This window comes from Pantherophis guttatus, chromosome 3 (assembly GCF_059756535.1).
Source record: "Pantherophis guttatus breed Tessera chromosome 3, ASM5975653v1, whole genome shotgun sequence".
NCBI lineage: Eukaryota > Metazoa > Chordata > Lepidosauria > Squamata > Colubridae > Pantherophis > Pantherophis guttatus.
In genome coordinates, this window is record NC_142065.1 from 100,472,950 (window position 1) to 100,497,037 (window position 24,088).

The 24,088-nt window shown below is 36.5% G+C and overlaps 1 protein-coding gene across 3 annotated transcripts in view; it reads right to left on the bottom strand.

The window, feature by feature from the left end:
• HMCN1 (hemicentin 1) overlaps nucleotides 1–24,088 on the bottom strand; it is a 226,242-nt gene that overhangs the window by 108,728 nt on the left and 93,426 nt on the right. For all 3 annotated transcript variants that reach the window (XM_034409613.2, XM_034409614.2, XM_034409612.2), the window contains exons 24-37: nucleotides 23,305–23,577; nucleotides 21,458–21,553; nucleotides 18,397–18,591; nucleotides 18,029–18,159; nucleotides 16,919–17,066; nucleotides 15,695–15,818; nucleotides 14,885–15,039; nucleotides 8,596–8,874; nucleotides 7,554–7,835; nucleotides 5,673–5,781; nucleotides 4,140–4,309; nucleotides 3,140–3,294; nucleotides 1,983–2,106; nucleotides 332–433 (exon numbers count right to left, since the gene is read on the bottom strand). In XM_034409613.2, the coding sequence (XP_034265504.2) occupies nucleotides 332–433; nucleotides 1,983–2,106; nucleotides 3,140–3,294; nucleotides 4,140–4,309; nucleotides 5,673–5,781; nucleotides 7,554–7,835; nucleotides 8,596–8,874; nucleotides 14,885–15,039; nucleotides 15,695–15,818; nucleotides 16,919–17,066; nucleotides 18,029–18,159; nucleotides 18,397–18,591; nucleotides 21,458–21,553; nucleotides 23,305–23,577 (2,343 nt within the window). The remainder of the gene's footprint in view (nucleotides 1–331; nucleotides 434–1,982; nucleotides 2,107–3,139; nucleotides 3,295–4,139; nucleotides 4,310–5,672; nucleotides 5,782–7,553; nucleotides 7,836–8,595; nucleotides 8,875–14,884; nucleotides 15,040–15,694; nucleotides 15,819–16,918; nucleotides 17,067–18,028; nucleotides 18,160–18,396; nucleotides 18,592–21,457; nucleotides 21,554–23,304; nucleotides 23,578–24,088) is intronic.

Here is a 24,088-nt window from a genome sequence, read left to right on the forward strand (position 1 = left end):
GAGAGCTCATGTTTTTCTCCTAATCAGTCTTCTTTCAGATAACATGTTCTTTCACATGATTCAGCTTCCTTTGCAAAATGTCTTTTGTCTATAAAACATACGGATTTTTAAAATTATTGTTAAACCTATAACAAGCTATATTCCAAGCAAATTCAGAATTTTTACTTAATGAGAAAAACATGCATATTTAGAACAGTTCAGTTAAGCATCAAAGTTAAGATCCTTGCAAGAAAGAGGTGTGCTGTTCTATATAGTGTTCAATGAAAAGACAATAGGTGGAAAATTTCTGCATGACCGATTTTCATTATGAGAGGAGGCAGAATATATATACCTGGCAAAGGATTTCCAGACACTCTGCATTCTAGTTGTATTGGATTGTTTACAATTACAGTCTCATTTCTTACCATTCCTGCATCCTTCAGACTAGGTGGCTCTGAAAAAAAGAAGAGAAAATTATGGTTTCTTTTATTTAGATGTATCATACTCAGGCTTTCTCTGTACTTAGTTTACATGTTTCCAGCATAGATGTATGTCCATTCATACAATCTACAATAAAAGATTACTATGACTCAAAGAATAGCCTAGATATGATCTACAGATAAAGCAATGTGTTTCTAATTACAGAGTAGCCATAATAATGCAGTGATTTCTCCTTTTCTTCTCTGGGATTTTTCTAAAATTGTGGTGCCTTACATCTCCCAATGCCTAGTTTTGTACTTCAGAATCAGAACACTCTGACGGATGGCAAAAATTCATCTTGGACTTTATTTATTGGATTTAAGAATTACTGAACTGAGAGACAAGATTCCTGACATGATTTGTTCAAGTCTAAACAAAAGTAGATATTGCTAAGTAACTGACAGAATTTACTAAGGCTTAGCTGACAAATGTTTAAAAGTAAAATTGAAAGATATGAGTGATCTAGAAAAATAAAATATAAATAAATAAAATTATCTTCTACTTAAGGTTAGCACATTCTACTTCAGTGCATTACCCAATAAGAGCTGATCTACTGGAATATTAGCAATACTAAAGCATCAAAGACTATATGCTAACCAATTTGTTTACATTTTATACCAGGCGTGCCAAACTGGATTTCTTCAAGGGCTGAATCAGCATTGTAGTTCTCCCCCACGGGCCGGGGGGGGGACAGGGAGTGGGGGGGAGACGGGATGGGTGCATCACCCGTTTGTGGTCGGCAGAGTGCTGCAGGAGGTAGGGGAGGCTGAAAACGGGCCACGCAGGGGCCGCATCGGACCCATTTTGGCCAGAAGAGGCACTGTGGGTCAGTCCTTTGATATTTCCAGGCCAGATTTAAGCACCCAGATCCAGCCCGTAGGCCTTGAGTTTGACACCCCCTGTCTTATATTTTTAATCATAACTTCTTGGACAATCAATATACTGATTCTTTCCCTCCTTGATACTTTAAAAGTTTTCTGGTACCTGCCTTTCCCTAAAAGATTCCTGATACAAACTTTTTACTTTCTTATACCAGGTCTCCTAAACTCTGGGATCAAAACCTCAAGCTAGATTTCTTCAGACACACTACTTAACTGGATTTGGTCTTCACAGGGATTTTAACTTTTTGATTATCAGGTTTTTAAAAAAGGATGCATACATGTATAATATACAATGTATGTTTATATAGTTTTGAATGCCCTATGGGCAATAAGTTAGGGTTTAAATTATATACATTAATAATAAAGGTAATACATCTCAAAATTTTATTGGCTTGGACTTTAATCATTGAAAACCCTTTGAACTTTGATGCTCTGGAGACATTTCAAGGCATTTTTTATAATTAGCTGAGGGAAGACTCCAACCATCAGATAAGACTATTCTATGGCATCTGATGCCCAAATAAGTTACCTGCTCTGGATACTTACAGAATACTAAAATTGAGCATGAAATTGGGAACATAGCATGATGGGTATAATTAGCAATCAACAGGCAATACTGAACTGCCAATGAGAAGTCATTACCATATACATGCAGATAAATGGATTGCTGGGCTTCACCAGCTGCATTTGTTGCTATACAGGTGTATTTGCCATCATCTTCTTTTAAGGTCTTGACAATCTGCAAAATGCGCCCTAAAGATTCCAGCTGCTCCAGAACAAAAGCAAAACAAAAAGAAACAGCAAGATTTCTCTATTATGATGAACAAACCAATGAGATTTCTATCATAATATAAGCAAAAACAATAAACACTGGTATCTTCTTTCAAACTATAAAGGCATTCATAGCAGTTACATGTGCAGTTGTTGGATATACAATCCAGTAACACTGACTCTTCAGCATCTCATGACCTATTGGCCACAAGGGGCAGTAGGTTAATAAAGATTAAGGATTTACTTTGTATGCCCTCTTTGTCTATTAATCTGACTGCCAGTCTGAAGTCATTTCCTTCACAAGCATGCACGCATAAAATACTTGCTCTTGGCCTCTCTTCCTGCAAGAATGCCTTCAGTCAATTGACCCATCCCTCTATCCTTCCATTCATCCAGTGGGGCCAAAGGCTTGCTGAACTAAAACAGATGTATAACTGATCCTATAGGACCGTGATGGTGAACCTATGGCATGCGTAGCCATATTGGTGGGCACGTGAGCTCAGCTCTGGCACGCATGTGCACGCTGGCCAGCTGACTTTTAGGCCTTCTGGGCCCACCAGAAGTAGGGAAACAGGCTGTTTCCTGCCTCTAGAAAGACTCTGGAGGCTGGGGAGAGCAAAAAACGGGCCTATCATGCCATCACGTGCCAGGAGTGTGGGGAGTCATGCACGCATGTGCGGGGGCAAGGCGCATAGAATTATGGGTGTGGGCATGCGCACACGCGATACCCCCCCCGGCTCCTGGCAAGTGATTACAAAAAGTTTAGCCATCACTGCTATAGGAGATGCACATATTGGTTAGGAGGGGGGAAATGTATTAGTCAATTGGGATCTTGCCACAAAGAATTCTGAACAGCTGATTTTCTTTTTATGTTTTCAGAAAAAAGAAAGGGCGAAAAAACTACTTCAGAAGAGTTTTGATCATGTCAAATCAAATACAGTATCTTCTTCAAAAGATAAACACTGGCAAATGTTTTTCCTTTACAATATTATTTAACACTGTGAAATGATTTCAGTCTTTTTACTTACTCCAAAGTTTTCTCTAGCAGTATTTATAGGCTGATTATCTTTTAGCCATGTGATAGAAGGGATTGGTATGCCATTAACAATACACTGCAGGGTTACTGGTTTGTGTATCACCACAAATCTTTCAGAAGGACCACTCATTTTGATGGTTGGAGAGACTGTGCAAAAAAAATCAAGACAGAATTTTATGCAGAAGCTAGCCATGAAGCTTCTTCATATGTTCATAAGTTTGAAAGCCAAGAAGTTTATACAATATACTTTACTTCTCTGAATGAATTATTATGAATTATCCAGCTATCTATACAGGAACCAGTGAAAGCAATCTTTTTCTAATTAGCAAACAATGGTCCAAGACAAAATATTCACTAAATATGCAGTAATTACTCAAAAAATAGCAACTAGGTATTTATTTTCCTTTGTCACATCCCAGAACATATTCTTTCCCTGCCCTATAACAGCATGATACTAATGGGAAAATGACAGTTTTGACAATAGAGTATAGTGCAGAGTTTCTCAACCTTGGCTACTTTCAGACCTGTGGATTTCAGCTCCCAGAATTCCCCAGTCAACCTTGATGGTTGGAGAATTCTGGGCGCTGAAATCCTCACACCTTAAAGTTGCCAAAGTTAAGAAACACCGGCACATTGGATGAATCCATGGAGCAGCAGCAGAAAGAAATAATAGCAAGAAGGAAAGACTAGAAAGATAGCCAAGTTTTGTTCAATATCCAAATGCCTAATAAAAGTTTGCCTGAAAAGATTAATAGAGCAATGCAGGAATGGGTTTAATATTTGTGTGCTAAAGTAGCCTAGGACAATTAGCATATACTTGAATAACGTGGCTTCTATTTTTTTCATAAATATCACAAAGCTTCTAAATCCATTTCAAATCCTGAAATTCTTTTGTTATGTCCTCATCAAACCATAACATATTTAAAATGGTTCACAGAAAGGTATAACCCGAACATTTCCCTTTTTTTTCCTTTCCTACAGAAATAACACACCATGCACAATCACATCAAATTCTTTCTTGCTTTCTCCCGCCTTGTTGGTCGCTATACATTGATAATGGCCTGCATCAGATACTTCAGCCCGAGAGATGAGAAACCTGCGTCCATTGAGCAAAATTTTATATCCAACTCCTCCTTCAATAGGTTGGCCATTTTTGAACCATCTGGTGGGAGAAAAGCAGATCTTTAAAATTTTTATTTTGTATAAAGAAGAGATTGTGAGGCATAAATGAGAATGTTTACAGTTCCACGTGTCAAGATTACAGTTGTTACAGAACTGAGAAATTGGATTGCCATCTAGTAAATGATGCTGATTTATGGGTGCTGCCATATATCCCCTAGGACAGGGGTGTCAGGTTAACATTGTCATGGTGACATCACATGCCATATTGGAACTTTTTTCCCCTTTGCTAAACTGGGCGTGGCCAGCGCATGATGCATCTGGCCTGCTGGCCAGGTGTTTGACGGCCCTGCTCTAGGACTATCATTAAAAAGGCACCATACTATAATTCTACTTTAATCTATTTTTTCTGGAAAGAAACATGCTAGCAGCAATAGTGGGGGGGAAGACAGAAGTGTGCATCAGGCAAAGATATTACAATAAAATCTTATTTGAAAGTACTAGCTCATCTTTTGACTTTAGAACTTCATTGTAATATAGAAGGAAATGGGGTGGCAGTTGTATGAACCCCTGAATTGGTCAGGTCTATGGAAATTAATTTCCATCTGTCCTTGCTAGTGAGTTGAGCAGTTCATTCTGCACGGTATACATTCAATCCATTTTACCCAGGGACGGATTTCATTACTTTTCCAAAAAAGCTCTTTCACCTTTTCTAGACAATAAAATAACAGCAGGAAGGAGAAGAAAGAACTCATTAGAGAGTAAAGGCATAACACCCAAGGTATTTTCATCATCTATAGTAACACTGTATAATTGCAGCAAGGGAAACAAAAACTGAGCAACGACCAAAAAATTGAATATTCAAGATTAACTGGAAGGCTTAAAGGCACTTCTAGATGATAACTCTTTCAGTTGGCTAATTTTTCTTCTTTTTTACTTTTGAAACAGAGCAGAATATAACTGCACTGCTAAGACTACTGAAGTTACCAGGGCACTGAAGACAATTGTGCACTGAGAATCTCTAGTATTTGCAGAGAAACAACAGATAATCACAGCTAATTTTAGCTAATATGTGACTGATTGTCTGATTTTTCTCCATTCAGTTCTTGACACAGGAGAATAGCATTGTGGAATAAATTGTTCTCCTGTTTCCTAGGTTAAGGAAAACAAATGATAGATTCCCCAGAGTTGCTTTGCCCTCCCATCAAATGTCACCAGTCATGAGAAATATCCATCAGGAGGTAACCCTACATGTGGCAATTAAATTTCCTGTAGGAATTTTTTATTTTAAAAAAATCTTTTATGAAATATCATATGGTTTTATCACTTCAACTTTCTTGGTAACTTTACTTTCATCCAAGTTTCCTGTGTGAACTTTTTTTAAAAATTGAGTTTTAATGTCTTACGTGACGGTTGGCGGGGGTTTTCCTATTGCTGGGCATTCCAACTCTAGGTGGCCGTGGAGAATCACAGTGTGGTCTGAAGATTCATTTCTTCCTTCCAAACTTGGTGGAACTAGGCGGAAGAGAGAAGGGGAGGGAGACAGGGAAACTGAATCCTAGGTAGAAATATTTTCAAAATATATTTACAGGTTTTAAAATAATCTTCAAATATCTTTTCTATTAAACTCGCTCTTTCTGATGTGTTACGGTGTTTCCTAGAACAAATTGTTTGTGCATTCAGGCTTAGAGCACCTACACTCAATCGTCATTATCTGCAGCAGGGGTCATTTTCTTGTGAACATGTTTATCAGAATGGGACAGAGACTTGTTAACATGCCAAACGCTGAAAGAACAAGACTAGGATTTCCCTTGTTCTGGCTCACATCAATGTTTATTTTTCCACTCCCCCCACTCCCCACTTTGAGGTACAGTAGACCAGGGAAGAAATAACAACTGTGGATAAAAACACTACCTTTATTATAAGGTTACAGTCAGAAAATGAGCCCTGGTAGCGCAGCAGACTAAAGCACTGTTATTAACATCAGCAGCCTGCAATTACTGCAAGTTCAAATCTAACCAGGCTCAAGGTTGACTCAGCCTTCCATCCTTTCTAAGGTAGGTAAAATGAGGACCCAGATTGTGGGGGCAATAAGCTGACTTTGTATAAAATATACAAAAGTATGAAGGCTATTGCTTAACGCCTTGTAAGCCACCCTGAATCTCCGGAGAAGGGCGGCATATAAATCAAATTAAAAAAAAATTGAAAGTCTGAAAGTACTTTTAGTGTCCTAAAAACTAGGAAAGGTCCTTTCTGATATGCTTTATCTGCCCTCATCCACTCAGATTTTGTTTATCAGACCACTATCTAGCCTGTAACTCTTCCCTCTGTCACTCAAGGTTATCCCTACATCCTATTATACCTTCCCTAATAAATTTTTTTCCTGATTAATTAAAAATATTACAAGATTGTAACTCTGCAGCTGTAGGGAAAAATCCAAAACTCATGTTGAAACTGTGTTGGTCTAATAGTCTAATACTATTCTTTTTATATATTAATCAACATATTTATAGGTAAAATTGGAACCAATTTCAAGACAATATCAGATCACCATCTAATAATATTTATTTTATTCCTTTTCTAAATTCCAAACAAGTTACCCTTTAAACTTTTGTTTAACCTGGCTTGAAAATACCAACTGCAATATTTCTACAAAGTTTGCAAAAGCATTTCAGTGGTACTTTAGATATATGTAAAGAAGGAAAAGAAACATCAGTCACTATGCAATTGTCATCTCAAATATCATACGGATTGGAAATGCAGAAATTGTATACAAAGAGCCGTGGTGGTGCAGTGGTTAGAATGCAGTATTGCAGGCTAATTCTGCTGACTGCCAGCAGTTTGATTTTCACTGGCTCAAGATTGACCCATCCTTCCACCCTTCCAAGATCAGTAAAATGAGGACCCAGGTTGTTGGGAGCAATAGGCTGACTTTGTAAACTGCTTAAAGCATTATGAAGCTGTATATAAATCTAAGTGCTAATATAAATACTGTATGTAACTTTCACATTCTTTGAAAACACAAAGAAAACCAAATAGCAATAGTGCTTAGATTTATATGTCACCATATAGTGCTTTACAACGCTCTCTGAGTGGTTTACAATATCAGCTTATTGCTCCCAACAATCTGGGTCCTCATTTTACTGACCTCAGAAGATGGGAAGCTGAATCAACTTCAAGCCCCGTCAGGATCAAATTCCTGTTAATGGGCAGAGTAAGCCTGCAATACTGTGCCACCAGGAGTCCTAAAATAAAATATAATGCTGAATTCCATGGTTTCTACCCACCGAGGATTTCCACATCGTATTTGATCTCCTGTTCCCCAGCTATGCTGGTAGCTACACACACGTATTGGCCATGGTCAGTCACAGCAGCATTCAGGATCTCCAGCTTCTTTCCACCAGACACAACATGGAGGTTGTCACTTGCTATAACAGGAACTCCATCCTTCAGCCAGGTTAACAGGGGAGGGGGATTGCCAGCTGCCTTACATTCCAATATAAGTGAACTTCCAACAACGACTTGCTTGTTTTGGATGGTTTCACTGACACCCTCAATAACTGGTGGTACTGGAAGAAAAGGAAAAAAAAGAGGGGTTTTCCCCCCACAAGCAAGCATTGTTACAATTGATTATCTTCTTTCCTCAGGAATTTTCTTTTATGCTAAAGGTGATATATTTTCTCCATGGATCCATACGCTGTACTGTAGATATCTTCTTTTAGTTAAACTGGTTTACATTGTTTAAGGCTAATTTAGATATATATATAATAGCTGTAGAAGAAGAACCAGGCTGCCAAAGTCATCAGCATCTTCAATAAATCTTTTGATTCCTTCAAAAATGATGACACAAGAGCAATGTTGTCATTGATGTGAAGTATGAAAGCTACAAATTATACATCATGATGCACATTAGGTCAGTTTTTCGCCCTTCTCCTCTCATGTGGATGCCTATGATAACCTCTTGAGAAAGGAAAATAGACAGCATAACATGGATGGCCAAGAGAGAGAAAAGAGCTCATTGGCACTTTTTTACAGGAATGCTCATCAATGATGGAATTCATTCTCCAGGTGAGAAAAACGATAGAGGACAACTAGTTTCTTCCTCCTCTTTCTTACCCATGTTATACTATTGTTACTGTTCTCACTTGAATGTGGATCAACCCTGCTGATAGCTTAAAGCAAAAACAAGGTGCAAAAAAGTCACCAGCCAAGAGGAGACCAGAACATTTAAAAGACCAGAAATTGCCAGGTTTCACAAATCAACCTCCAGCACTGCAACTGGAAAAAGCGGCATACAGACAAATAGCATATGGTGATATCACTTCCTACCATAGACATCTACTTGGAATATTTTTTCAGACATTCCAGCTTCGTTGGTTGCCTGGCAGGTATATTGAGCTGAATCAGAGACTTGAGCATGAGGAATCTGGAGAAATTGTCCATCTTCCAAATAAAGGGCTTGGGGTCCAGAAATAATTGGGCTTCCATCTTTATACCACGTTACTGTGGGAACTGGAATTCCTCTTGCTTCACACTCCAGCTTTAAGATGGTATATAGCAGTGTTGACACCTCAGTGGTAATATTTTCTCCTTTAATTGTAGGTGGAACTTTGTAGAAAAGGAACAGAAAAACGAACAGTAAGATGCAAAAACAAATATACAAAATACCCTATTAGCAAAGAAAACAAACAAATGGAATGTTAAACAAATCAACCGAGAGTTCTCACTTGAAACACAAATGACCAGATTCAAATTATCCTACTTCGGACACATTATGCAATAAATGTTTTATAAGGGGAATTTTTCTTCAAATATGTATTTTTCAGTTCATTTTCAAACCTTTGATTCTGCTTTTGATTAATTTTGTTTGACAGTTAATGCCAATCCTTTGCATTTTAACTTTAGATATTGATTTTCTCTTAAAATACGTGATTACTGTGTTTTATGTAGTTTTAACATTTTGTGAGGTAGTCTGAGACTCCTTTCTTCAAAGGAAAGTGGGACACATATTTCTTTAAAAATAATCAAATATTGAAAGCTAAGCACTGAAAATTAACTTTATTCTTAAAATGCAACTTAGGTATTAGGTCTGTGCACATTTCAAGAGTGAACTGGAAGAAGCACTTCAGTTGTTCTGCAAGCTCAACACTATTCCTGCTAATTAAAAGAGCCACAACCTTTTTGAGAATTCCATGTGAGCCAGTGGTGAAATCCTGTCAGTTCAGTCCAGCTTGCGCGAACTGGTAGCGGGGGTGGCATGTGGTTTGGTGAACCGGTAGCGGCAGCAGCACGTGGTTTGGTGAACTAGTAGCGGCGGCAGCATAAGGCTCCGCCCACCCACCCGGACATTATTACTTCCTGGTTTTAACCAGGACATACCCCATTTTTGACATTCTGTGCATGTGCAGAAGGCTTTGCACATGCACAGAGATTCAAAAATCGGACCTGACGATTGGTGGGCGCACTTCCAAACCAGTAGGGAAGGTAAGTAGATTTCACTCCTGATGAGAGCCTGTAAAAAGAGGCCACTGCTTAAGGAGCTGATTCTATGAAATGACCTTTAAACCGGTTGTATCAGGCCCATGAAAAACGTAGAAAAGATACAGATGCTTTAACAATTAGAGCAGAGATGCTGCAGATGCTATCCTTACATATGGCCCAAAATGCTTCTTCCGAATCAGTTTCATAATGCATAGCCCTATAACATATGCAAGGACAGGAATTCCAGAATATTCATATTTATTTATATTTAGGGCTGCCTATGTAGATTGCAAAAATCTGGACAACCATTAAATAACAAGGTATTAATAAAAATTCTAATTCCTTAAATCCATATAATGGCTATTCAGATTCTTGCCTCTCTGATCTGGTAGCTAGCTATTCATTATGGGTTTTATGTTCAAAATATTTTAAAGTCCATCTAACAAAGGGCAACCAATTTAGCTGCAAAAATCTATATGGCTACCAGGTCACAGCTAAGAATTAGAGTTTGGATTATTGCCATATAGTGGTCATCTAGATTTCTGCAGCCCTAAACTATAACAATCTGTTTACCGGTGAAGGATTTAGAGGCTGGAGCTGCAAAACAAGAATTGGAGCTGCTTACACAGCATATAAGCAATAGCAACTAGATCTTCATGGGGATCCCAAAGTTTCATTCAATTACCTCCAATTCTCAGTAAATCAATTGAAATAAACACAGTTGTTTTAAGATTAAGGATGATAAATGGAAGGTAAACCAAGTTATCGAAAAAAAGATCCCATGCATCAGGTCCTGGCTTAGGACCTGGTTATTTACAGGACCCCCTGCTACCACCAATAGCCTCCCACCGGCCGGTACGCTCTCATAGAGAGGGGCTCCTCTGGGTGCCGTCGGCCAAACAATGTCGACTGGCGGCCCCCAGGGGGAGAGCCTTCTCTGTGGGGGCACCTACTATCTGGAATGAGCTCCCCCCGGAGATACGGAGGATCCTGGATCTGCGCACCTTCCGTCGCGCTCTCAAGACTTTTTTATTCCATCAAGCTGGCCTGGCCTAAATCTTTCCCCTTTAAAATGTAAATTTTAATTTGTTTTTAAAATTATTGGGTGTTTTAAATTTGTCTCAGCCAAATTGTTTAATTCGGTTTTATTTTGTTTTTTTTTAATTTTGTATTTATGTGTTTTATTCTGTGGCTGTTCACTGCCCTGAGTCCTTCGGGAGTAGGGCGGTATATAAATCCAATAAATAATAAATCAATCAATCAATCAATCAATCAATAAATCAATCAATCTTTAAAGATTTTCACTTTCATCATACCCATTTGGGGGTTTCTGGTTTGGCCATGCTTATTTTTATCTTTGCCCCATCAACATGAAATGTCCAATTCAGGAAGCATTGCAAATCCATGCCCTCCTTAAACTGCATGTATATGTAACTGAGTGAGAGCAATGAGAAAGAAACATGGCACACACATCCCTGGAGAAGTCATATATTTAAAGATCTTCATAAAATTTAGGGTAGAGATTTGAGATCTTTTTATGAGCTCCAGTTGGCCAAACATGATATCTTTCTAATTATAAGGGCCTAGGACTGTAAGAACATATACACATGTAAAAGCAGTTTAAATTAAAAGAAAAAAGTTGTCTTGATAGTCACTGCATTGTTAGCCAACTCAGTACCTTAAAAAGAAAACAGCTTTACTTTAAAGTCTTTATTAAAGACTTTAAATTTCACCCAAGAAACCTCCTGTGACTTTAAAAACCAGAAGTATCACTTCAGCACATAGATGATTTCAATATGTTTTGAAACTCAAAACTTGAAACCCTTGCTCTTCAGGCAAATATATACTCTTCAAGCCTATAATAATGATTGTAAACTAATCTTTTGCAGGTGCTTATAAATGACACTCACAGCGCACTCATATGGTGTAATAAACAAGTTTCTAAATGTGATTGGTGATGGTGGAGATGTATTCATGCCAACATACAACCTATGCTGCCAGAATGAATAAAATCCAACCTGCGATGGGTTTCAAAGATAACATACACTAAAAATGTAATTTCAGGCATATTGAATGGCAAAGAAATCATGAATGCACTCCAATGTAAGGGAATACTTTAGCCTACTAATCTAAGCAATTTTCCAACTTCCATACCTGATTTGAACAGATCTTCATCATTTACTCTGATGCAGAAAGGAACAGATTTTTAAGAGAAATGTGAGTGAAAAAGAGCTTGAAGTTGAGCACTTCCAAATAGCTTTTATTAATTCACATGTATTCAGAATGCTGCATTTTGTAGATATTATTTGAAGGGGAATTAAATGGTTTAAAGTAGCCCCGTCTATTATATCACATATAAATGTAACAGCAGAGTTACTTGCTATTTAATATTGAAAATTCTTTCTCTTTTATTTCTTTGTTTGTATCTGGTCTCAGGGACCAGAGATGTAATAAATAAATTTGAATATGAATTTTGAAGGCAGCTAACAAAACAAAGATAATTATCTGGGTCTCAGATAATTTCTGAATGGCTGTATTTGGAGTTGAAGACACTGGGGAAAGTAATTGGAAACACAACCTCATCCAAGTTTAGTTCTATTTTTAAGTCCTGTGACATATGGTCAGTTGCATTACATAGACTTTCTCCCCTACAAATTATTTCCCATTTTGTTCTCTGTCTTTCATTTATTTCTCCATACTTCCATAAAGCCTTCATGCATAATGTCAGTTATGGTCTATCCTTCATTATTCTGGCAGTCCATCACTGGTCTCTTGTTTCAATGACTATACAAGATTCAAAATGTTCTATCATAGCCAAACAACAGGTACCGTGCATTTCTGCTATTCTCTTCTGCCAGCCTTTCTTTTTCAGGTTATGCTCACTAATCATGGGGATCTACCAATCCACTTCAATCTTTCATTAATCACAAAAGGAAGATAAAGCTTTGCTTTCAGTAAAATTCAACCTAGAAAAGGATACAGGACTAAGACTAAGAGAAACAGAGTAACTTTAAAGAATCACCATAATGATGTGGTAGTCTTCATGTACTTTACCCAGTTGTTACTAAGTTTTGTCTACCCCTACCAAAAATTATCTTCATCACTGTTCCTGGCATTATTGGGATCCAAGTTTTTTTAAAAAATCCACATGCAAGCATTTCAGATTGTGGTGAAGTATTAAACATTCTTCTTGTGCCTTAATATCATAGGTTCAATTCATATCCACAATTCTTATGGCTGCATTGCATGATCCATAAATCAAATGTGATTTTGCCCAAATGATATTAGTCCATATTTAATTGCTCTATACTTATGTAATAAGTATACTGTATAAGTATATATAAAAGTGAATTGATTGACAAAATGGGAAGGTGAAATGTTGCTAGTGACAACATGTCAAAATTCAACTTAGTTCTTCTCCAGCTTCAACATTTTTTTTTATTTTTTCAAAAAGATTTGCAAAGGAAATAGCTGTAGTCAAGTAACAAATTAATAACTGGGGTTGAAGCAGTGTTTTAGACACAGTGAGTGCATTGTTTCCTAGATTCAAATAAAGAGATATATATCTAAATGTTTAATTTAATTTTATTAAATTTCAAAAATGTGAATAAAAAGTAAACCAGCAAGAAAAATGGAAATTCACATAAAAATGTGAAAAAAGAAAAAGAATTGCTTTCAACTTTCTTTGGTAAAAGTACAGATAAAAACTGCAGCAAATTCTTATTTTAAAATCAACAATGGTCTATGCTACTTATAATTCCATATAATTATATTATTAAATCCCACTTTCTGACATAGCTTCATTAACAACTCATTACTCTCTCTTAAAATAGGATATTTTCATTTCATACTTTCCCCCATGTTCTATAAACCCATCTCTAAATCCTCAATTCTCCTTATTAATCAACAAAGATCCAGTAAATTACAAAAATACTTACTGACATAGATATATAGCCCACTTTTCCATTAGGCCTACAATATATTAATCTTTCTCTTTAAACATTGCAAAAAAGAAATTTAAAACAATTAAAAATTACCAAAAATAATCACTTATTTAGATATCAAAAAATTAATCAATTATCCCATTAGACATTTTGCATTTATAAATCCAGTGAATCCATCTCAATTGTCTCCACAGGGATTTATTCATCTTCAAAAATAACTTCTGGTTCCAGTAAAGAGTTAAAAAATTCAAGCATTTCACAGGTCTATAAATCAAATATTTTTTCTCATTTCCTCTTGTGCTCTGCTAATCCACCCTCAAGATTTTGTTTTACAATTGTTATGTAAACAAGACAGCTTTCCCACACAAGGATCTTTCTATTCACTCTTTCAAAAAGAAAAGCTATTTCTTTCCCTTTAAAGATTTTAATCTCTTTAGTTCCTCAGCTTTTTGCAAGGTAAACAAAAATCAGTAAAATGCTCAAATGTTTCTAAACATTATAATTCCAGAAATTCTTTAAATCACCAAAAAGAAACACTTATCTGTACCTGGAGAAAATCTCTGTTTAACTGAAGAAGAAATTGTAATCCAAAAAATGTATTAGAAATGAGAAAGAATAGTACTAATGTCCATAAATTTACGCAACACACAGTTGCAAATGTGATGGAAGACCCACCCCTTCCAGTCACTCAGTTCTTCAGTCAATCAGGGAAACCTTCATTTCTGCAACTTGGTCATGAAGAGGACAGTCCAGAGGACAAATGGGTTAATTTCAAATTTCCACCTTTAATCGAAGAAGAAAACTCCCTTCCACTAACTGGGAGTGAAACAAACGACCAAAAAAGGGATAAAATCCACTCTGAGAAATCTATTTCTGAAGTTCCAACTCCAATTTTTCCCAATGAAAAAATTTAGATTAAAGATCCATTATAGCAATAGAACCTCTGGTATAACAATTAGCATGTTTATCAATAACTGTATTTTTCTTTTAAGCATTATTTCTTATAGTGATCAATTTTACAATAAAAAAGAATGTAAAGGCACAAATGAATGAATAAATAAATGTTGTAAGCTGAAGGAACTTTTTGATTTATTTTTTGTGGGAACACAAGAAATTGGGGTACAGAGATCTCTGTCATATTTATTATCACCACACCTTAAACAGATGTGTAATGTATTTTTGCAATAACTTACTGTGGATTATGAGTTTGAGTTCCTTAAACTGTTTGCCTGCAGAATTGGTTGCACTGCATTGATAGCGTCCTTTGTCAACTCTTCGAGCACTCTTTATTTGAAGAATTTGCCCTTTGTCCAAAACCTCAATATTAGGATCACCTAAAAAGAGAGGCCTGGGAGGGAGGGGAAAAAAAACACCTTAAAATGGCATCAATTTAATAAAATGTTTGTAAATAAAGCTTACATAAGGACAGGTACGCTGCAAAATAAAATAATATCAAAAATTACACTGTGGGAAATCCTGAGTAATTCATTTTTTGGGGAAATATAGAACAGAATATACAAGATTCTTTCAGTTTCATTAACAATTCATCTAGAAAATGATAATGTGAAGAAAGTACCCTATGCATAAAAACTAACAGGTTTCCAAGACTTGTTATCTTCATATCAGAGGTGGCATTCAGTAGATTCTGACCAGTTCTGGAGAACCGGTAGCAGAAATTTTGAGTAGTTCGGAGAACCAGTAAATACCATCTCTGACTGGCCCTGCCCCCATCTATTCTCTGCCTCCTGAGTCCCAGCTGATCAGGAGGGAATGGAGATTTTACAGTATCCTTCCCCTGCCACACCCACCAAGCCATGCCCACAGAACCGGTAGTAATAAAATTTGAATCCCACCATTGCTTCATATTAATTTCTTTTTACTTAAATTAATTCTTAAGACATGATACAAAGTCAAAGAAAAGGACACTGCATTTACTATATTGAGAGGAAGCAAGCTTTTTCGTCTATAAGTCATGTTAGAAAGGTTTATGAATTAGCCCTTACTTGCCATCTTTGAACCACTGGATCATAGGAAAAGGAGACCCACTGACTTTGCATTCTAAAGTTGCCTGTTGGCTGAGGATGACTGAAAATTCATTGGGTCCAGCATCTCTTATAATGGGTGGAACTATAGGAAGGAGACAACAAGGAGCGACAATTAAATGGGAAGTCCTATTAAAATACTGCAAAGTGCTTTTAGGAAACGAAAAATGGAGGCTAATCCTGGAAATAAGCTCCTTTCTTTTCACACCCGAAATACATATTAAATAGTTATAGTACCCATATTAGCATTTCACTGAGGAAATCTGCAATATAAAGCTATTTTCATACTAGGTTGACATTTGAATAAAGATAATTTTGGGATTAATTGCAATGAGAGGTTTGTACTGGTTGTTTAAAAGTGAGACACACAGCATCATTAATTAAAAGAATGAATTGGAGCAGTGAACCAGGAAAAGTAGTTCACAGAGCTGGCTATTTTTAGAGTTTTAGGAATGATTAATAGAGCATTAAATAACCTAAAAGCCTAAATAACGCTACTTCAAGGTTCATATCATTTCAAATATCCAGGGTTAAAAACTAGACAAAGCAAGTACAAATAATCTGGAGTCCTGAATAATTCTCTTAGGTTTAAATGTGTTGTTTTCTTGCTCTCTTGTCCTTTTAATGGGTCCATATCACATCAAAATAATAATGCAAGATAATAAGGTTAGTCAGTTATTTATAATATATTTTAAAGACTGTAAGGTAAAGGTAAAGGTAAAGGTTCCCCTCGCACATATGTGCTAGTCATTCTCGATTCTAGGAGGCAGTGCTCATCTCCGTTTCAAAGCCAAAGAACCAGTGCTGTCCAAAGATGTCTCCGTGGTCATGGGGCTGGCATGACTAAGGCACACGGAACGCTGTTACCTTCCCACCGTTCCTATTTTTCTACTTGCATTTTTTATGTGCTTTCAAACTGCTAGGTTGGCAGAAGCTGGGACAAGTAATGGGAGCTCACCCCATTATGCGGCACTAGGGATTCGAACCACTGAACTGCCGACCTTTCAATTGACAAGCTCAGCGTATTAGCCACTGAGCCACCACGTCCCTTCTTAAAGACTGTATGAGAGTTAATTTACTACTGAGTATTCCATGCATGTATTACATATCTAAGCATATATTTCTGAAATGCCAAGGGCACTTCATATTTAATTTTATATCATAATCATAGTTAAGTGTACCAACCTTGCACATCTAGAGTGAAAAACTTCTCTGAACTCCCAGCTATACTGGTGGCTTTACATGAATACTGGCCAGCATCATCAGTTGCAATTTTAAGAAGTTTCAACAACTTTCCATTTTCCAAAATTTGCAAACTGCTGCCCTCCAGAACCTGAAAAGATTCAGGCATAATTGAGGTTATATCTTCTAAATATATCAGATCACTGTTTGTGCTTAATTAGATAAGTTTTATAGCATACCTTGCAACCAGGAGTAATAATAGGAACTAAATAACAATTCCTACTTTGGAAATTACCATAAACTTCTGGACTTTGACAGGATAGATTCTTCTGGGGAAGCCGAAGTGAATGAAGAAGAGAGTTGTCTAATTCAGTGCCTCTTGTATTGCTCTTTTAATGGGATAGGTATGAAGGCAGCAGTCTGAAGAGACTATTACTGTTTGGAGTTACAGCAACCCCTCTAATCCCTTCAACCCAGTGGTGGGTTGCTCCTGATTCTGTCCGGTTCTTGCGAACCAGTAGTAAAAGCAGCAAGAGGCTCCGCCCACCTGCCCGGACGTCATAATCTGCTCATGAGCAGAAACTTCTGCGCATGGCAGAAGCGCCTGTGTGCGCTCCCATTGCGAACTGGTAGTAAAGGTAAGTAGAACCCACCCCTGCTTCAACCTACCCTTGAGATTCCAAAATGAGTTTAGGAAAATGTCCATTAATGCAGAGAACTTCATGGTTAGCAGAAGTTGGAACCAAGATCCACACTTTAGGTACTTGAATTTTGTTTTGCCTCCAACTATTTTTTTTTGGGGGGGGGAGGGAGGATCCTTTTTTGGATGGAAAGCCTGCAACTTTGATGGGAATGTATTTTTATACTGCATTAGTCAGGGTTATAGGAAGAAAAGAGGTTGAACATTATTTTCAGTATTATTCCTATATGAGATTGCATCAAAATAATAATCCACTCATGTGAAACTCAGTCTGGTTTTCTTCATACATGTTTGAAATGCTGCCAGCCTCATAACATATCAAAAACTTACAAAATATTCATAATTTTTATCACATGCTTTCAGCCTAATTTCATTTTTGATCTAAGAAAAAAATAGATAATATGTTAGTGTACCTGCACATCATCTTTATACCAAGTGATGACTGGAAAAGGATCACCAGATACTTCACAGAACAGACCTAAAGGCTTGTTAATGGCCACAGATGCATTGGTCACTTTGTCCTGATCTTTGATTTCAGGTGGAACTGCAATCAAATAAGTAAATATTTAAACAAAGTGACTTATTTGTATAATTGATTTTATTTCAATATTCTCAGCCCTTTTAGTTATTTGGCTTTTACACGTGCAAGTTCGAATTAGTTCGTTTCTAATTTTTATTTTAACACAGCTAATGTTAATATCTACGGTAATTATACCTCAATTACCACTTTCGAAAATTTAGAATGAAGTAACATTAACTCCCAGCAAAACGGTTAGTTTACCATAAACTTTCAGACTGTAGTTTATTTCTGTGTTCCCAGCTTCATTGATTGCTGTGCAGATATATTCTCCACTGTTGTAAGGTGTGGCAGAGGCAATGACCAGCAAAGTTCCATCTTCCAAAATTGAAAGCCCAGGTTCACTGCCCATAAGCTCCCTATTGTTATATAGCCATTTTATCATAGGCTTTGGGGTACCTATATTATAAAACAAAGGATTCCACTTAATTTGAAGTTCAAAAAAAATAGATTGCATTTCAGAATAAAGTATTTCGTAATTTTTAACGACATATGCACCCTATTCAAGAGCCTCTGAACTGGCATAGACCCTCCTCCCCAAAAACTCTTCATTGTTTTATGGTTGAAATAGCAGATAGAATTGTCTACACATTCTCTCTCTACATTCTGCATTATATTTGTTATTTAAACAAGTGGCACTCATTATTATCAGAGGCAGCAGAATATCTCCTTCTTTTATACCCCAAGATGTCTTTCTTTATCCTGCTACTACCCCAAATGATCCATAGTATTCTGCAATAGGGCAGTCATATGAAGACCAGGCAGACTTGATAGGTTCACTTATTACTTATATACACTTAAACATGAGCATGCATCTAAACAAATTTTCTTCTCTATGTATACCTTCCCATACTTATATATACAACCTTCCCCTTAATTACAAAGAAATCTCCATGTAGCCATAATCTTACATACTAATACATACATGGAGATACATAGACGAGATGTGGTTCAAGAGGCTTTTGACTTTATTTATCCTTATTTGATTTAGACCTGCCTTTAAGCAGATTGGCTGGCAAGCCTTATAACTTCCTATCACCTCCCATGAAATGTGTTTTTAAAAATTCTGAAAATCCTTTTCAGAAGAGGAAACTGACTTTGTTTAACCCATCTACCTGGAGGCAAAAAGGGAAGTCTAAGATGTCATTTTCCCTAAGCAAAAGACGGCCAAAAACAACAACACAAGCCTCTTGCAGCCTGCTAGCCAAATAAAACAAACAATTCCAACATTATAGGAAGGACTGATATCATTAATATATAAGCTGTTTATTTCAAGTAGCACCATGTGGGAAACATTTTCAAGAAGACAATAGCACAGATGCTACATACAGTAGTAGCCAAAATTGTGGAAACCTTTTGGGAAAAGTGTATTTTCTAAAACTAGCTAATAAGAGCACTTTTTTTAGTAGTACCATAAAATTATATATCAATGGAAAGATAATTTAATCAAGACTGTAATGCAATAACATTTATGAAGGATTTGCTATTAGAGTAGCAGTTACAGTATAAAGATGAAAAGTGAAACACATAGAAAAAATGAGATTTACAAAAATTATCACGTCAGTTAATACTTAGTTTGTTTATTTATTTATTTATTTATTTATTTATTTATTTATTTATTTATTTATTCATTCATTCATTCATTCATTCATTCATTCATTCATTCATTCATTCATTCATTCATTCAACTTGTATACCACCCTTCTCCCCAAGGGGCCTCAGGGCGGTGAACAGCCAAACTTAAAACACATATAGTACAAAAGTTAAGAAAAAACTAAAAATAAATTAAATCATCAGCATTTCCAATTTAAAATCCCAGATCCACAAAATCGAAAAGTTCCCAATTTAAAACCCAGAATCAATAAAATCGAAAATTTAAAAACCCCATTAAAACCATTTTAAGCTAGCCAGCTTGCTGGTATAAATAAGTCTTCAGGGCCTTTCGGAAAGCGCGGAGGTCCGGGATCAGTCGTATTCCAGGAGGTAGCTCATTCCACAGGTTGGGTGCCCCCACAGAGAAGGCTCTCCCCCTGGGGGCCGCCAGCTGACATTGCTTGGCCGACAGCACCCTGAGGAGGCCCTCTCTGTGCGAGCGTACTGGGTAACCTTTAGCATGAATTATGGCCTTACAACGTCTTCCCATGGAGTGAACCAAGTTTTTTAGTTCTGCAGCTGTTATAATGTGAAACCAAGATTGAATGATTGCTTCTATTACAGTAACTGGGTTTTATTGCTGGGTGACTTCCAACTAACAAGTTTCTTTAGCTGGCTCCACAGATTTTCAATTGGATTAAGGTTTAGGCTATTCCCAGGCCATTCAGCAGTGGAATATGATTATCTTGAAACTCAAAAAAAAAAGAAAGAAAAAGTGGTGTTATTAGCCATCAAACCTCAAAAATATTCTTTTCCCGAAAGGTTTCCACAATCTTGGCCACTACTGTATACTCAAATATACATTTTTCCACTATAGCAAACTGGCTATTAACACAGCCACAGCAAATCAGCTTTAAAATATTGGAAAATACCAAACTTTGGTGGTGTGATCTAAAGTTTGGCTTCTGTCTGCAGGGTAGTATTAATTTACTATTTAAAAAATAATAACACCACCATCGCAGTCAAGTGATTATTATAAAAGATGGAAGGCCTAATCCTCCCATTCCAGAGACTGGTGAACTGCTGGTTATTTAATTCAAAGTGCTGGTTATTACCTATCAAACCCTGCATGGCATAGGACCTGAATATTTAAAAAACCCATTTATCTCAACTATTTCTGCCTGCTTAGTATGTTCCAACAGCATGGCTGCGGTCCAGGCCCCATTGTCTTCTTGTAGGGTCTAGGAAGCATGCCTTCTCTATTATGGCCTCACCATGTAGAACAGCATGCACCCAGAGATAAGGATGCCCTCTCTGCTGGGGTTCCAGAAATGTTTTGAAAACCTGATTTCAAAATTTTGAAATTGGCCCGGAGTTGATCTTTATATTTGTTCAATTGCGTCTGTTTTTGTTAGTGTTGTAATGGTGGTGGTGGTTGTTTATGCTGTCTATTAGATTACTTTATTCTGAATGATTTAGTCTGGGTTGTCTGTATGGGTCAGTTGTTTTCAGTTGTTTTTATATTTCCCTTCTTTGTACGCCATCTATAGTCCATTAAAGTTGAGTAGCTAATAAATTTAATTAAGCGAGAAATAATAGAATCATCAGTTTACAAAAGTCAACATTCTCCAAAATGGAAAGTCTCCACTCAGCAATTTATTATGCTCTGTACCTTTGATTGGACATGGGAAGGCAATTTGTTCTTTTGCTATTCTTTCTTGAAATGGAGAGTTGTATGGTGGATCAAGTGCTCCAACAGTTGGAGGTTCTAATACAAAATGAATGGAATATGAACTTTATTTATACTATTGGGTAGGTTTCCCAAATTCCAGTTTATAAACCTTTGAAATTCTCAAAATGGCATAAATTTACAGACACACACAAAGACATCCCCTGATAATAAGCCCAATTGGGCTTTTGAGCGCATGCGCTAAAATAAGCCCCCCCCAAAATAAGCCCTCCCAAAAAATATTTAAACGCATGCGCAGCTGGTCCCCGCCATTTACTCTGGTTGGGGAGACAGAGCTGGAAATCAGGTAAGACTGCAAGAGGAACCCCATCTTGCTCCACGCACCCCAAAATAATAAGCTCTCCCCAAAAATAAGGCCAAGTACTTATTTCGGGGTTCAAAAAATATAAGACAGGTTTTTATTTTTGGGAAAACATAGTATATACATATATACATACATGTATGTATGTATATATATATATATATATATATGTATATATGTATATATGCTAAATTTTTATTATAAATTACATATAATGTATTACATTTTTGTTTACTTGGTTCAGAGGCTTCATGGTATGCTAAGGAAACTCTGAGAAAAAAACTTTTCTGTGTACAAATATCAGGAAGAAACAGAAGCAACATCAGGTAAGTCGTAATTCACTGCTATATTCCTCAGTATATTTGGATATAAATTAAGAATTTTCTCACAAACTGGATTTGTGCCTTTCTGTTGCAATCTACTGATTAGCAAATCAGAGAAGCAATGATACCCCTCTGTTATTCCTATCAACTAGTCAGATTTAGATACCTGAACTTCCTTTCCTGCTAAAGTGAAATGTTACATATTTTTATACTTGCCTTGATTTTACCCTTACTGACATCAAAAATAAAGTATTTTTTTCAATAAAACATATATATGATGATGGCCATCCTTCTCTTCTCTTGTAACTACTCACACAATTTGCTTCAGGGTGCAATAAAAACTTCCACTGAAACTTGGAGAAAGCAACTAAGGGTAGATAGCATTAGGTAAAGCGGTAGTCTGACTGTATGAAATTGCCTGTGTCTGATATAATTCCCAATATCAATAGTTCATCTTCCAAGAAAGATACCTCTCATTTACTAGTCCAGTTCACCTGCTTTAATGCAACTGTAAATTTTCTTATATTCTACAAACAATTGTATTGAATTCTAGGAAACATGAACTCCTGTTAGTTTTAAGCTTATGTTGTCAATTTCCTTTTACTTTATTTACGTTTTATTAATGATTTTTAGACTACAGAATGGAAAAGAAATCAACATTAAAAAATTAAATAAAGATACTTCAGGATTAGTTGGTGGTTTAAAAATTATAATTCAATTGCTATAAGTAAAAAATTTCAAAACAGAGTTAACATATCTAATTTTGCATTTTTGAACCAATGGAAAAAGTGAATTCCATGTCATTTAAAGTTTCCCATGAGATTCACGATAATAAATAATATATTGGGAAGATATATACACACACACACATGTATGTATGCATGTATGTATGTATAGAGACAGAGACAGAGACAGAGACAGAGATATATAGACATTTGACTGGCTGAAAAGGAACCTCTGTACCTGATTGTATATATACGTGCAGTAGGATATTCTCCCTCAAGGTTATTCGTATGTGTTTGAATACTCTCAATAAAAACAAAAAAACTCTTATAATCCAATTATTTGCTGTAGGTGTAAACATAACCTCTTTTAAAAAATGATAATTCTTCTTATGCACTTTTTCACTATAATGTTAACATTACCTTGAACTTGGATCATTATCTCAGCTTCATCATGACCAGCAATATTACTTGCCACACATTTATAGATTCCAGCATCTGAAAGCACAACTTTGATGATACTCAGTGTTCCATCCAGAGATGAAGCATATTGTTTGTTGTCTATCAATAGGGGTTGTTGATCTTTAAACCAAGTAATTGTTGGAGATGGGATTCCTTGAGCACTGCAATGTAGATCAACTCTATTACCAGCCTTTGCTTTAATCACACGAGGCCCATGTTGTATCTTTGGAGGAACTAAATAAAAAATAACAATAATAATAATAAATTAAATACAGAAAGATTTTAGAAGATCATTCAGTAAAACACGAAGAACACAACATAGCATGCTAAAAGATAAATTATGTTACTTTCCCATCAAAGTGATACCTGTTAACCTATTCACATTTGCATGCTTTCAAACAGCTAGGTGGGCAGGAACTGGGGCAAGGAATGAGACCTCACCCCATTGTGCAGGGCTCAGGTCTAGGGCCCAGGCTGTCATCTTTCCAGCATCTTTAACCATTGAGCCATGGCATTCCCATTTTAAATGATTATCTTTTGAAAAATACATATTATTATAAAGAGGTGCAGCAGATCCTTTTCATTTAATGAGCATAGATCGTTCCTGTAAATTGTGGCCAAGCAGCAAGTCTTATTTAGGCTGTTGAGATCTATGAGAAGCTATTATGTTACACAAGAAGATTCAGGATGTCAGCAATTAGAAGCAATAGGTAGTTTCTGTAGCCTTGTGGAAGGGGAAAATTAA